Here is a 15,787-nt window from a genome sequence, read left to right on the forward strand (position 1 = left end):
TAAAAAGAAAAAAGGTTCGACTGGTTCCAACCTCGTTTCTTGTATTTCGGGAGCCATACAACTATGTAGTATCGAATTAAACAGGCAATTGGCATTTCAATTCCGAGTTCTAATATATCCATCATACGCGACATTACACCTCATTATTATTTATAATTTAACATCTAATTTGTTAAAGGGAATAGTATATAGTAAATGAGAAATTAAATTAATAATCTTAAATAATTTTATTAATTATGTTTATTAATTATGTTTGCCAAAGCAGGGAATATTACAAATTATGACGATAAATTCAAATTCGTTAAGGCAAAAATAAAATTTTTAAATGGTTCTATCAGGTTTATACACGAGATATCTTTCCAATATCTTTCGATAAAAATATATTGAATGTTGTTAGTTGTTTGAGTGTACACGAATGTGAATCGTGTCAGCGAAGCTCGTATCTGAGCTCAAATAATTATAATTTCAACATTCGACGCATCACCGAAGAAACAATATCATGCGACTTGCCAATTATAGCATGCACAATAGAATGACAAGGTGTCGTTACATTTGATTTGATTGCATTTGCTTCCTCAAATTCATAATCACGGTTTGATCCCTTCACTTTGGATGGATATGAAGAATCGAACTCTATCCATAAGCATTCAATAATTACATTTGAATTGATACTGATTTTATATCAAGTAGTTAAATAAAAAAGAAAGTACTGCGTTTGAAATTAAAAAATGAAATTATAAATGATGATTAAAAATGAAATAGAAATAAAAATATCATTTGAAGGATTTAATTAATATTAGACAAAATAAATCGTTATTAATAGTTACAAATTGATGGTATACACAGATTCAGATGGTAATTCAAAGGTGTCGAACCGGGAACCGCATACGGCTCCTTCTGATCTTCAGCCGTTCGATAGAACTACAGAAGTTCCCCCTCTATTATCATTATGGGTGTAGAATGTTCGTGATCTCGTGCAGTGCACAGTGCGAAGGAAGAAGGAAAAGAAAAAAGGAGAAAATGAGCGGGCCGGTACCTCGCGGTCCGCCCATTGCAAACCGGAGGAGGAACATGATTCTTCCCCGAACATCTCGCCGGTACTACACGGAAGACGCAGACCAAGAAACGCAATTTGCACGACTGGAGCGATTGGCAGACTCCATACGCGTCCGCGTTCTCGATCCCCGCGCACTCGCGTTCACGCTCACCGCGTGGATGTCGTAAGAATCCGGCCAACGACGATCGATTAGATCATAGAACATATTAAAGAATCATCGAAATCAGAAAGGAAATAGCTTTTTTACAAGCTCGCTCTAATATTATATTACGTTTCCCTATTAAATGAAACAACTTTCATGTGAAATATCTTCTTGCATTTTTGATAATTAGAGAATAAAGAATACTTAAAAAAATAATAACAGTGTGTATTCATTTACATCAAGTTGGAGTCTATTGCTGCCAATATTTTTCATAGGAGAATGACAGACTTTTTTTCAAGAGTTTAACGAACGTAGCTTCTATAGCTACATATGCATACTATATTGGCTGCATTACTATCGAGGATTAAGTTGAATGTATTAATTTCTATGATTGCCGTAGCGAATTATAGATGGCGTAAGAAACTCTCTAACTTTTTTCAATTCGGTATTTTCACGATCATATAAACAGGCCTCGACACTCGCTAGGGAAAACCGTCCGAAGATTGAATCGCGTCTACTCGTGAGAAATTCACATGAAAGATCAACAAAGTCAACGTTCTTGCGAGGTGGATAGAGATGAGTAGAGTATCTCTGTCTCTGTCTGAGACATTCACATTATGTCAGGCATGCGTAGAACAAGAACCTTCTTGTCTTCCACGTTGATTTTTCACTACTCAATTTCGGAATGAATTTCCCTAGACTTGGGTATATGAACATCGAGATCTTTTAATATGATCGTTGGTATTTCAGAACCAACAGAACAGAAGAGACACGAAGTCCCATTTAATGTCACGACTATTCTGTCCTTAGTTAATGCTAGCAACTCGTACGGATTATTGATCAGTCTCAGTGACGTAGTTAAGCAAATGGTCGAACACTTAATCGGTTGGATTCACTGGTGAAAGGTACCGCTGTCAGTAATAATACGACTACTATACCGCACGGTATTTTTATCGATAATGCCGACACCTCAGACGCGATCAAGAAGAGTCAGAGTGAGGTTCTCAACAATGCATTTTGGATATTCCATCAAACAGACGAAATTTCTATGAGAAGCCTTCGCATGGACAAATGGCTTCAAGATAGAAAGCTTTGGCTTTTAGGTAGCACACTACCTCTGCTACCAAGGAGGTAAACACGTGACTATTTTTTACGAATCTTTCCTTTGTTCAACCTTTCATATTTAGTATCCATAAAATTTTACACGATATTAAAAATTTTTGTCTTCTTTGCGGAATAGTTTTGAATCTGATAATCTATCGCTTTACGGTGACGATGATGATTTCTCAGGTAGAGAATCTGTTAATAATTGAATAAAATCCTTTCTTTATTTAATTTCTATTTATAGCATTTTCATTTTTATTGACAATAAAATATTAGATATAATATAATATTAGAGAATTATGAGAAATGCTAAGTTGTTTTATTTGGTTATTATTATCAGTAGTCGTATTATTAATGACATTGTCATTAGATGGCAATAACAAAATCCGCAATCACTTAGTTGCCAACCCAATATATTATTTTTCGTAATCTGAATATCTGTGAATATATTCGTGGCATCTTTTCGAATTTTAATATGCATATGACATGATGGTACTTTTGTGACATTTTTCTATTTTATTTAGTTTATGGCCACTTTCAGTTTTATTTGAAAATAGAATTTCTTTCTGTTTATTTTGCTTAACTTCACATTTACTGTTTGCAAATTTATTGTTTACAAATAATTTTACGTTTTTTAAAACAAAGAATGGTAGAAAAATATAAATAAAGAATACCATGACCGAAATCTGAAGATTTACTCTTTTCATAACACTTAACTTTGACATTGAATTGAATCGATCGATATTTGTTATGTAGTTTAAACACGTAAGACACATTGTATACATTAGACGTTGTGAATAGCCATTAAATACAGTTGATGCATCAACAAAATTTTAACACTAGTCCTAATGTAGAATAATTTTCTTAGCGCAAAACAATAATTTCTACACAATGTTGTAGTTTGTCGAACAGTTTATTAAAATGTCAAAGGGTGAAGTTTCATTACTTTAAAGATACTGCTTTAACGTGTCAAATATTACGACTACAGATAATAAGAATAATAATACAAAGATGACGTAAAAATTAAATGACAAAAATAGTGTACAAAATTATTATAGGATATTATTACATTAAATATTAAGATATATTAAATTTTAAACTACTTCTGTAATGTTATACTTCGTAATACTTTAGTAGTATTATACCACCTTTCGGATAGTATTATGTACATTTAGCTGGTTTTATACGTTCAATACCTTGTCATAAATATAAGAATAACATAAAATTTCTAGAAAATAGTTTTCGACACAATTTTATAAATATCGACATAATAATAAAGTAATGAGATAGAAAAAAGTATTTTATTTTGACACATCTTTTCAAAATCTAGTGAGCTCTTAGGTTCTATTAGTTTCTTGTAGTTCTCGTTAATATAGTTATGTCTACAGATATTAAGATAATCTAGTCGAAAAATAAATATTTCATATGATAGTTCTACATTTTCTGCCATAAACTTACAATATATGCGACTGCCACTAAATATTTCATCATTGTGTAATTCATATCCTTCTTAGTGCATTCATAATATAATCTTTACTACATTAAACTTATTGTCAGAGTTCTAGAGAAAAAATGACGTATCCATATCTAAAATTTCCAATTATTCTATGTTGTAATTAAACTGTTTATTTTATTCAAATATGATTTCGAACTAGTCTTATTAAATCCACTAAACTCGATGCAAAGTTGCATAATTTGCGTCACTTCGTTTCTACACTAAAAACAATCCACCTTGGTTCATGGTCGTCATTTAAACATGGACAATATGGCAACTTAATATCGATTATCAATAATCAAGAAGTCAACAGTAACGTAAAGTAGTCTTTCAGCGGGTTCAGTAGCGCTCGGCATGTTCAACAATAAAGGTGTTTCAACATCAAAATCCTATGAACTCCATTCTGGGACTTTTGTACGTATAAAATAATTGTTCAAATAAATATGAATAAATTGTAAAAGAAACGTTGTACGATAACAAATATTCTAAATGACTGAACAATATAAATTAGGAAATTTTTGTTTTCGCAATTTTATGTATAAGAATATTATATATATATGATATATACGATATTTCATATGATACGAGATTTTGTTTCTTACAACAATCTAAATCAAGCAATTCTTATTGCTGAAACTTCCTGCATAAGAATATGTGTCTCGTATTAATTTTAATAATAATACTTTAATAATAAAGGTTGTATTATCAAACAATTCGAACCATTTTTGCAACATAATGGAGAAAGCTACCGTATATTATTAATGAAAATAAAATCGGAGTTTTATCAATTTCTTCTTGTCAATGTTATTGTTATAGGTTTCGTATTACGACTAACATTTGTAACAAGTAGAACTTTACTTTACATACGATTTACAATAATAATAACAAATAATATAATTATAATTATAATAAATATAATGTAATAATAATTATAATTGTGATTATAATTATAGTAGCAATAAATAATGAATAATAGAATTATATAATAATAAATATTCTGTGAGCAGATAAAATTTACAATTGTTGCATGAATTTAACGCAACGCGACGCAGAGAAAGGTCTAAATCAATTCTATTACTTTTTACTCGACGGTAACCCGCGACTTATTTGATGAGAACAGTAACGATATTAACCTTATTATTCTTCAGCAGACTATATTTGTGACATCATTTATGTTGACATCATTTTCTTAATTACAACGATAAAGAAGGTTTCTTTAAAAGATTTCTTACCATTTTTCAATCCATTTACTTACTAGGGACGATAACTGAAAGCTGTTCCTTATTAACTGAAGTTAATAGATTTTCGATTCTTATGACTCACGAAATTAGCCAATTCAATATGATACTATTGCAGGGCAGTTGAAACGTTTTTAATTAACACCATTAACCTTTTTGATGGCAGCGATGCATTTTTTGTCGATTAAAAGTTAATTCTGTCTTAACTGTTTAACGATAGCTAAATTATCGAATATCCGGAACCACTGACTTTGGTAACGCTAAAAAGACACGAATATGCTGATGAACTGTTTCCACTTGTCTCGATATGGTCAACGATTTAAGATTTGCAAACTATGGGCAGCGTGTGCCGCTTTGGTAAGCTTCCAATGGACTCACGAAACGCACATGTTCTACATAACCTTTCAGTCTTTATCAAAAACAAAAATATCAGATCCAAAATGAAACATTTTCACTAAAAGTTTGTGCGATTTATAATATATACATAAAGTGAGTCACAGAAGCATTCGTACTCCTGTAATTACAATTTCATTTGATGTTTAAAGTTTATATCATAACAAATTGCTGTTTTTCAATAAACGATATATCGATCAAAAACTTAATTATTACATATATATTCCCATCGATAAACAATGCAAAGTGTTTATTGTTAAAAAAAATATTAGTTATCTAAATTCAATAATTATAAGAATACGAATATTTCTGTGACTCACTGCACATTTAAAATTAGAGAAATATGAAGATAAATAAAAAACTAACAATATAAATACGTTTTACAAAAGAATAACTAAATTATTGACGTAAATGAGAGAAATATATCGAAAACTAAACATTGTGGAGTATTAAATAAAAAACAAATTTGTTTATACATTTGTTCACTATACAAAATAACACATTTTTCATGTGAATATTCGGGAGACATGAGATTTTTACACAAGCTGGTCTGTATTACACGATTCAAGGGCGCCTGCGCTCTGATTTCCGATTCGAATAAAGCGAAACAGGGGAGCTTGACCCTTGGTCATTGGCGAGAATACAGTCTGGTCCGCAGCCTTTACAGTGCTAGCATGCTCTTTGCGCAACAGTTCACCTCTTTGCCATGTCTTGCCAAATATAAAAAGTATGTACGAGCCAAAAATTCACTAGAAACTTTCGTTTTATCCGCTATTGTTATATAAGCTATATAAGTTGCACATACCTTAATACTCAGATAGGGGACACTTTCACTTATTTCGAATCAATTGCATTTGCATACAAAACTATATTTTCCTCATTTATCCGTGGAAAAGTGAAGCTGTTACCAAAAAGAATATGTATAAGTACAAAAAATAAAACATAATTTACTTAGAAGATATTATTATAAATTTACAAACTTTTGCGGCTACGTACAATAAGATATTTTATTATTTAAAATAAAAAGCTCCAAATCGTAGAAGTTTCCCCAAATTAAATACGTTTGTATTTATTACTTATCCTTCAAGCTCCTCATTTGGCCATATTTGAATACAGCGGCAAAGTAAGAAAGTAACTTACCTTTTTCAAAAGTGTTCTTTTGCTTCATTTCAAACATTAACAAGATTATAATCAACATTGATTAACAACTTAAGAATCATTTTCATTTCTAATCGTTAGTGTACATATACGTCCTAGAATCAAGAGTTATGTATGTAACTACATGCTACGCTGTTCATCCAATAAATGATATGAGAAATGTATTTCATGAATCGCGATTGTCATTGCACTTCAATGGGAACACCCGTGTCACAGAAGATATCATCTGCATCGTACTCATAACTGTGTCACATACTTCGATATAGAACTACTAGTAAAAAATATCGGTGTTTCGCGATTTCTTGCTATTCCATAATTCTTTTAATAATGATCGCATCGAAATATAAGTTTCAAATTTCACGTAATTAAATAATCGAAACACAACACTGTGAAACGGTGAAACATTAAAAAAGGATAAATAAAGAACTATGATATAAAGAAATATGCGTACAATCAGCAAGTACATATATATATATATATATATATATATATATATATATATATATATATATATATATACTCTTATCTTTCAATGTCAACATTATTTCCTTATAAATATTTAAATACGATGTCTCATTGGGCTATGTACGTATATTGCCATATCTCGTAACCAATTGTAATTATTACTTATAAAGAAATTATTTTTTTTTATAGGTCACGCGCGCCAAGCAAGGCGATGGACCGATACGAACGACTGGCGCGTCTTGGCGAGGGTAGCTACGGTGTAGTCTTCCAGTGTAGAGATCGGCAAACTGGAAAATTGGTAGCTGTTAAAAAGTTCCAACAAACTGAAGATGATCCTCTTATACGCAAAATCGCACTACGTGAAATAAGGCTCCTTAAGGTCAGTCGTTATGCTTGAAAATACAGTAATGTGTAAAATTCTTAGACCACCTATACGATATAATCACTATCGTTTGACTTATTGTTACTGCAAAACCTATTGTCAAATCATACTACATAAGTCACATGGTAGCCATATAGCAAAACAAGCATGATTATTTCAAAATTTCTGTATCATCGTAATCTTTATCATAAATATTATCGCCACCCGAAAAATTTAGATATTTTATTTATCAATCTGATACGTATATACTGTGTTTGAGATGATAAAATGACTTAAATTGAAAGAAGACGGAGATCATATAATATCACAGAGTAGAGCAGCAGTTACTTCTCTCTTCTTCCAACATGGTTCTAGCGCTTTACGTATATACATATGTATGCATATACCTTCAAGTGAACGACCCCTTACAAGCTGAAGGTACTAAAGCTCGCACTGGCTAGTCTCGAATTAAGAAAACTTCGTTCAACAAATATGGAGAAATTTTCGAAAGTATTATTAGTCTTAATTAAAATATAGATGTTTAACATGTCTTAGAATATTTTAAAAATATCGATCAGCTCGTGGAAGAAAAATTCGTGATCTTGCACAGCAACGTAGCAATATAAATTCACCGTCGACGTCGACTGCAAGAAGTGGCCAACGGTCAATACCGTGGCGGTCAATATCTTAGCGTGTTCTGCTCTCGATGACCTAGCCTTATCGAAATAATCAGAAATAATCAGTTCTCTTCCAAACATATGCGCATTCAAACGAGCGTCCACTCTGTTCTGACATTTCGCCTCAAGGATATCTTCTTTCGTCCGTACAGCAAAACGAGGCGTGATGTTAATGATTTCTTTTCCACCCGATTTTTAATCGCAAACGCTGTCTGCAATAACAAACCAAAGCGAAAAATTTCTGATTTCAATGATTTTTTAATATATTCAAGATCTATATAAAGTACAGAAAAAAAAGATAAGAATACTAACGCCAATACTAACGTATACACTAGGAACGCACAATTATTGGCAATATTTATTGTGTATGGTGCCTACATTGCCAACAATTTTTTGGGAATATCTCGGAAACTAAAGTTGAGCGATAGTTATATATATGGAAAAAATTGTTTATAATATTGATTTCTACACATATTCAGAAATTATCTATTAATTATTAAATTATTAGATTATTATCTATATAAATTATTAATTATATAATTATAATTGAAGTCGGTGTGGTGAAAGGAAGCTTATATATTATAAGAAGGTAACTATTTACGAAACTGACACCATCTTAGATTTACATGACCTTTTAATATGTTATAGAAATCAAAATTTTAAATAACTTCTTTCTTTGCATATTACCGTCAGACTCTTCTAATTTTCGAGATATTTGTAGAAAACTGAAAAAACTGTCAGTACTACAATGAATTCTGCTCTGTAAATGTATTTATGATACAGTCATAAGTAAGGCTGACACGTTCATCGCTTGGCAATCTGTATATATTCATCACCCATTGATTTGTTTATTTTTATTCCATACTTTACAAATCTAAATAATCATTCACGATTACATGTGATGCGATACTGTAAGAAATTTTTTCAAAAATCTGTTCCAACGACAAAATGATTTTGTCAATCGAATATAGAGTATCGAAAAATAATTAATTAAATTTTCATATTACGATATGAAAAGATATTCGCAACGGAAATTGATTAAATTTACAGCGCGCTACGAGGCGGCCATCACATTGCTACGGACGCATTTGTATAGACAGAATTCACTGTAGTGGTACTAATTGTTTCTTGCGAATATTTCGAAAACTAGCACTGCATAGGAAAAAGTTGTTTAGAATCATGCTCCCGACAATATATTAAAAACTCATCGAAATAAAAAATGGCGGCAGATTTCTAAATAATTATGTACCTAAATATAATATACATATAGTGCAGAATAGATGAATGTTATCAATGTTGTAAGAAAACGTGAAACTCAAATATCTGGAACAGTCGCCGGGCCTTCGTCGTCTTTGGCGAAACTTTTCAAGACGAGAAGGCGAACACTTGAAGATAACATAAATGAAGCCCTCTTCCTTCCTGCATCATGGGCTAGCGAGCCCTAACGGTTTCATGATTCCGACTCTTAAGATTATTCTCATTCATTCTTTATACAATCGTCAACACGGACGAACGTCGAAGAATATCCTACGCGACTTCTGTTATTTCGAATCAACGTAACACTTGAGTAACGATCTTATACTTAACTCGCGTAGTTTTACCTTACGATATAATAAAAAATTTTCAGTATAAAAATTATTGTAATTCATAATGTATCAATCTTAAACTTTCTTTTATGTGTCACTTTCATACCGTTGTACCAAAAAAAGTTGAACTGTTGGCTGTTTAATCCTTGAGTTTCCCAAACTCATTGTATTACATGTAGTATATTTAAAAAACGTTTTGATTATAAAGGTAATTTGATTTCTAGAATCTGAAACATCCGAATTTGGTCAACCTTCTGGAGGTCTTCAGACGGAAACGGAAATTGCACCTAGTCTTCGAATACTGCGAGTACACGCTACTAAACGAGATGGAGAGATATCCAAGCGGGTGTCCAGAAATCACTACGAAGCAGCTTACATGGCAAATTCTTCAGGGCATCGCGTATTGTCATCGACTAGGTTGCGTTCACAGGGATGTGAAACCGGAAAATATTTTAATTACAGCCGATGGCGTAGTGAAATTGTGCGATTTTGGTTTCGCACGAATGCTCAGTCCTGGTGAAAATTACACAGAATACGTCGCAACTAGATGGTATAGAGCGCCCGAACTGCTGGTAATTTTTTTTACATAATATAATCATTTCTTTCCATTAATTTTTTAAGATTCCATTCTATATGCACTTGTTATTAATAATTCATTATCTTTAATCGTTGAAATCTTGTGCGTGACATTAATGATAAATTGGTTAAAACAAAAAATAAAATTAATATAGATAATCCAGCATACTAATAAAAAAATTATATATTTTTTTGATTCGTTTAAATAATGTATTTTATTAATTAATTCACTAATGATATTTATTCGTATTCTGCTTGGATCTTTTTCGTACTTCTAGATTTTATTGACTTGTATTATAATAATTAAATTATTTTTAATTACTAAGAGAACGTGTTCTTCAACAGGTAGGAGATACTCAATATGGTACACCAGTCGATGTATGGGCAATTGGTTGTGTTTTCGCAGAATTAATACGTGGAGAAGCGTTATGGCCAGGAAAATCAGACGTGGATCAATTGTATTTAATTCGAAGGACTATTGGTGACTTATTACCGAGACACATAGCTATTTTTCAGCAAAATGAATTTTTCGCTGGTATCACTTTACCGACTCCTCAAACCCTCATGCCCCTCGAAACTGCTCTACCTAATAGAGGCAATATAATTCTACAGGTGAATTTTTACATTGCTTCCTTTATCTTAAATAAACGGTTTAAATACAAAATTTTTAGTAAATTGATCATAGGAAGATTTAATTGATTCCATTCATTTCATCTAACAGCTTGACTTTCTTAAGAAATGTTTGAACAAAGATCCTGACGAAAGATGGTCTTGTGAACAGCTTCTACAACATTCTTATTTTGAAAATTTTCATTTCAAAATGCCCGAAGTTGAAATGGAGGAATTTGATAAGCTTAAAAAGTATCGAGATCAATCACGAGTATGTACATATATTTATATTATATTATATATATTTATATATTTTATAATAACAAGAATACAATGAATAATGAACCAGATAGAAAATATACATGACATCTTTCTTACTACAAAATTTATATCAAATACTAAAATATACAACAAGATAATATATTGCATACAAAATAAGTAACAAACATACCCTTACCTATTGTATATCTATTGTATTTTAGAATAGTAATTACAGTCAAATGGTATTACCTCAACTTCCCAAGCCTGGTGCTTCAGTACATAGTCAAAATGAAAATCGGCCGAGAAGCTCCTCCATGCATCATCAGCAGCAGGACTTCGATCATCTGCCTATGATTAAAGGCTGTAATTAAGCTCCTCTGTGATTGTAATATACTTATACACATATACATATATATTTATTTGTCTATTTACTTAAACTTTATAGATTTTCATTATATCAATTAATGATTGTTAATAAATTTTATTTTTGTTTTGCACGTTTGTGTTTATAACTTCTGAAGAGATTTTGTTTAACTAGTATGATTTCCATATTATATATATATATATATATATATATATATATATATATATTGTATCTATATTATATATACATATTAAAATAAAATTTTGTATAAAATGATATTATTGTATAATATTTATAAGGTACATACATATTAATAGATTGTTCTTCTTGAAAGTTAATTACAAAATACAGCCTTTCACATAAGTTTATCTTTTCTTAATTTTATTAATCATTATCATCCTATTTCTTATGCTATAATAAATATTATTATATTATATGCTGAATAAATATTATTACTTCATTAAAATAGTTTAATACCACAGACTTTAGATACTAACAACATTTATTAAACATTATAAAAGTACGTTATCTCTAATTATGTACTATCTTTCTTCATAATCCGCTGATAGATTGCTACAAAGGGATGTGGACGTTGATCTTCTTCTGGTACTCTACGTTGTATTTTATACCACACAACATGAAGACCAATAATGGCAGCAGTAATCACCCATAACTGATAATCCATTTTTATATAATCTTTCTGTTTACACTTATGCAAAACAGAAAATATCCAGCTATATCTCTTATATGTATACTAAACCTGATTTATATTATCTTCCTGAAAAACATATATATAAAAGATATCTTTTGCAAATAAGATATATTTCATAATCACTTACAAAATTTTTTATCAATGTGTAATTAATCACAATGTATTTTAATGCTTATAGATTACAATCACGATCTACCGCAATATAATTGTACACACTTGATTGTAATTTACTTGAATATAATACATAACCTAAATATATTAAATGTACTTAAAATTGATTGGCTAATCATATTTTATATGCTCTATCAAAACTTTCCATGAATTTCATTTCGTACTAATTTGATAATTGTCACTTATCAATTATTAATTATAACACTCTGTAGCTGAAAAGTTATGCAGTTAAAATAATAAATAATAGTGTAACTCTCGAATGTCACTAGTCAGCAGCCAATAGTTGCAACCGCAGCAATCAAGTTTTCTTTACATTTACTGCCCTGTCTCGTTGGACAGATTATACAGTATAGGGGAATTTAACGCACCATCTCTGATACAAAAGCGACGCCAAAGCGTCGTTCCACCAATTCTTACAATTCTTACAAAGAGAACAAAAATTAACTAACTACATAAATATGTATACAGTTAGAAAAAGAAAACAGGTTAAACTTTATTTTAATGAAAATTAAATTATTGACTTTTTTTGTTGCTATTTAATAATTTTCAATGCGTAAAATTTAAAAATGCAAGTCTTAATTATAGAAATCCAGCGGTTCAGAAGTTACGCATATGTAAAGTTAAACATTTTTTGTCAATAATTAAAGTGTTGATACATAATGTAAATGAACTTTGTTAAAAATTGACATATTAACGTAGCCTGTCACATACGTACACTTGTTACAGCCAGCGACTCCACTCATTGGACAAATCTTGGATAGAAGGCAACAATGACGTCAAAATAAACTGTTAAATACGTTTAAAATGCTCAACTTTATATACGCATAACTTTTGAATCGCTGGATTTCTAAAGATAAAAATTGCATTTTCAGATTCTACGCATTGAAAACTACTAAATAGCAATAGTTTTATTCCCATTAAAACGAAGTTCAGTCAGAAAATATTTTGTAAGTGGAAATTTTAGATGGTTTTAGGATAACATAAGTCACATATATATATTTCAGCAAAAAGCGGGAAATTGTTGCAATAATATTTAATATTCTTTAGACTTTAGATTGATTAGATGAAAGTAATAGTGTCATATGAAAGCTTAATGTTTATTTTATATTTTTATTTATTGTTAATTTTATGATATTATCAATATTTCGAATCTGAAAGAAATATTTTCCGTAAGTTATAATGTATATAAATGTAATATAATCATCTGTAATTATGCCTGGTGAAAAATTAATAAATGCGGTACGAAGTACATTTTCGTTATACGGACTTGTACTTTCAAGGTATATCAATTTTTAATGTATTACATATAATATCATGTAAGTATACCAAATCTTAATTTTATTTCTTAATTTTTACGAATAAAATTTTTTGTTGTCTAGGAAACTTAGCCTTTCACTTGCTAAGGAACTTCTAAATGTAGAAGAAAATGAACGTGAAATGTGGCTGATGCAAGTAATAGAGCAAGTTTTAGCTCAAAATTTAAGTGATACACAGATAACCATTGAAAATTTGAAGCTAGCAATAGAAGAATGTATAAAACCCAATGCATTAAAGGATACAGAAACAATACTAAATGTTATAGATGTATTTGATATACCTAGAATCAAATATGAGTTGTCTGAGAACAAATTTGTTTTGGACACTGTAATACCAAATTTGGTTGCCGAAGCACAATATAAATCCATACTTTTTAAAGATAGATTTGAGTTGCTTTGGTACAGAACTATGAGACATGAATTATTTACTCCTCCAATGCCTGGTGAAAGAAGGAAAGATTGGATTGAATTAGTACCAATTGAACATCTGTTGAGTGGAAGTAAAGAAGGAAATGTTTATGTTATGGGTCTTCTCTCTCAATTAGTAGAAGGTCAATATTATTTGGAAGACACAGGAGGTACAATAAAAGTTGATTTACAAAAAGCAATATCCTTTTGATGCTCCAGATTTATATAATTTATGCAAAAATAAATATTTATAAATGTTTCAGTATGCTAAATCAATTATCTGTTAATCGCACTTTCCTTAATATTTGTATACAGATTTCAGGATGGTTTGATCATGGAATGCTCTATAGTAATAGCTAATGGAGATTTCAAGGACGGTATTTTACATGTGAAAAATTTAGGTTTTCCACCAGCAGAATCATCTAGTAATGCACGTGTAGATTTCGGTAATACTAACACATTTGGTGGTTTGAGCAAGTTTTCTTTAAAACTTTCTGAAAAACTAAAAACTTATGAAGAAAGTAACAAAGATGGAATGATTGTTTTTGTATCTGAAATGTGGTTGGATGATAAAACTGTTTTACGCAAATTTAAAATTATGTTGGAAGGATATTCTGAATATCCACCTATAGCTTTTGTATTATGTGGACATTTTTTAAGTTTTCCTGCAAAACCGTCAAGCAGGCAAAAATTGATAGAGGGATTAAAAAATCTTGCTGATATAATAATACAATATCCAGATATAAACCAAACTTCCAAATTTATTTTTGTACCTGCAACAGATGATATTGGATCACCAAAAATTTTGCCAAAATTGCCACTGCCCAAAAATCTTACAAAAGATTTTAGAAAAAATATACCTGGAGCAATATTTGCTACTAATCCATGTAGAATTCAGTATTGTACGAAAGAAATTGTGGTACTAAGGGGAGATATTTTAACGAAAATGTGCAGGAATACTCTTTACTTTCCATTTCAAGGGAATATCCACGATCATGTAAGCTTTATTATGTTACTAATTGTTTATGTATGTTGTATAAAAATACGTAACTTCATTTTTGATAAATGTTTCAGTATGCAAAATCAATTATCTCTCAATCTCATTTGACTCCTTTAAGTCTCCCAATGTTACCTATATATTGGAAATACAACCATGCATTACAAATATATCCTACTCCGGATCTCATTGTAACTGCAGACGGATTTGAAGCATATGAAACCACCTATTCTAATTGTCATATAATCAATCCAGGATCATTTTCAAAAAACGACCATTCCTTCAAAGTATACGTTCCAGCGCTAAATTTAGTTGAACATTGTGCTATTCCCAAAGATATGGATGGTGTTTAACAACAAATTATTATTAACGTTTGAAAATAAATAAAGTATTAACAAGTAAAATATTTTTGTAAATTCAATAATAACAGTAATTTACTGTACCTTCTACTCCTCTATAAACAGTTGCATGCCAATTTTATACAGTATATTTTTTCACATCACAGCTCTCATAAATCAAGTTCGATTATTGAAAATAATTTAGTTTTTATTAAATAATTTAATTATGATTAAAAATAATTTTATTTTATTCATTGAGAATACTGGATAACTTCTTGGTTCATGTTGTTTAGCAATGCAACGAAATAATATTGAAGAATAACTTAATGACTCTTATGATCGAATATGTTTAATATTAT

General features: G+C 30.3%; 2 protein-coding genes and 1 long non-coding RNA gene across 5 annotated transcripts; 2 read left to right on the forward strand and 1 right to left on the reverse strand.

Annotated features, from left to right (window-relative positions):
* Positions 1-1,976: 1,976 nt before the first annotated feature.
* LOC132912463 (cyclin-dependent kinase-like 4) lies at positions 1,977-11,619 on the forward strand. Of its 3 annotated transcripts, none has more exons than XM_060969897.1 (6): positions 1,977-2,330; positions 7,242-7,431; positions 9,901-10,248; positions 10,598-10,864; positions 10,974-11,132; positions 11,344-11,619. In XM_060969897.1, exons 1-6 carry the CDS (start codon positions 2,248-2,250, stop codon positions 11,491-11,493), a joined length of 1,197 nt encoding a protein of 398 aa, XP_060825880.1. In that variant the 5' UTR covers positions 1,977-2,247; the 3' UTR covers positions 11,494-11,619. The 3 variants fall into 3 exon arrangements, with proteins under 3 accessions (XP_060825880.1, XP_060825882.1, XP_060825879.1); XM_060969899.1 differs by lacking the exon at positions 1,977-2,330 and adding an exon at positions 4,125-4,212; XM_060969896.1 differs by lacking the exon at positions 1,977-2,330 and adding an exon at positions 5,868-6,156.
* A 351-nt stretch (positions 11,620-11,970) lies between these two features.
* LOC132912468 (uncharacterized) lies at positions 11,971-12,899 on the reverse strand. The gene is made up of 2 exons (XR_009659213.1): positions 12,326-12,899; positions 11,971-12,264 (listed from the first exon to the last, which is right to left on the reverse strand). It is a non-coding gene; the product is annotated as an uncharacterized LOC132912468 (long non-coding RNA).
* A 288-nt stretch (positions 12,900-13,187) lies between these two features.
* LOC132912458 (DNA polymerase epsilon subunit 2) lies at positions 13,188-15,517 on the forward strand. Its single transcript, XM_060969891.1, has 4 exons — positions 13,188-13,649; positions 13,749-14,292; positions 14,407-15,090; positions 15,168-15,517. Exons 1-4 carry the CDS (start codon positions 13,582-13,584, stop codon positions 15,441-15,443), a joined length of 1,572 nt encoding a protein of 523 aa, XP_060825874.1. The 5' UTR covers positions 13,188-13,581; the 3' UTR covers positions 15,444-15,517.
* Positions 15,518-15,787: the final 270 nt, after the last annotated feature.

This window comes from Bombus pascuorum, chromosome 12 (assembly GCF_905332965.1).
Source record: "Bombus pascuorum chromosome 12, iyBomPasc1.1, whole genome shotgun sequence".
In the NCBI taxonomy this organism is placed as follows: Eukaryota; Metazoa; Arthropoda; class Insecta; order Hymenoptera; family Apidae; genus Bombus; species Bombus pascuorum.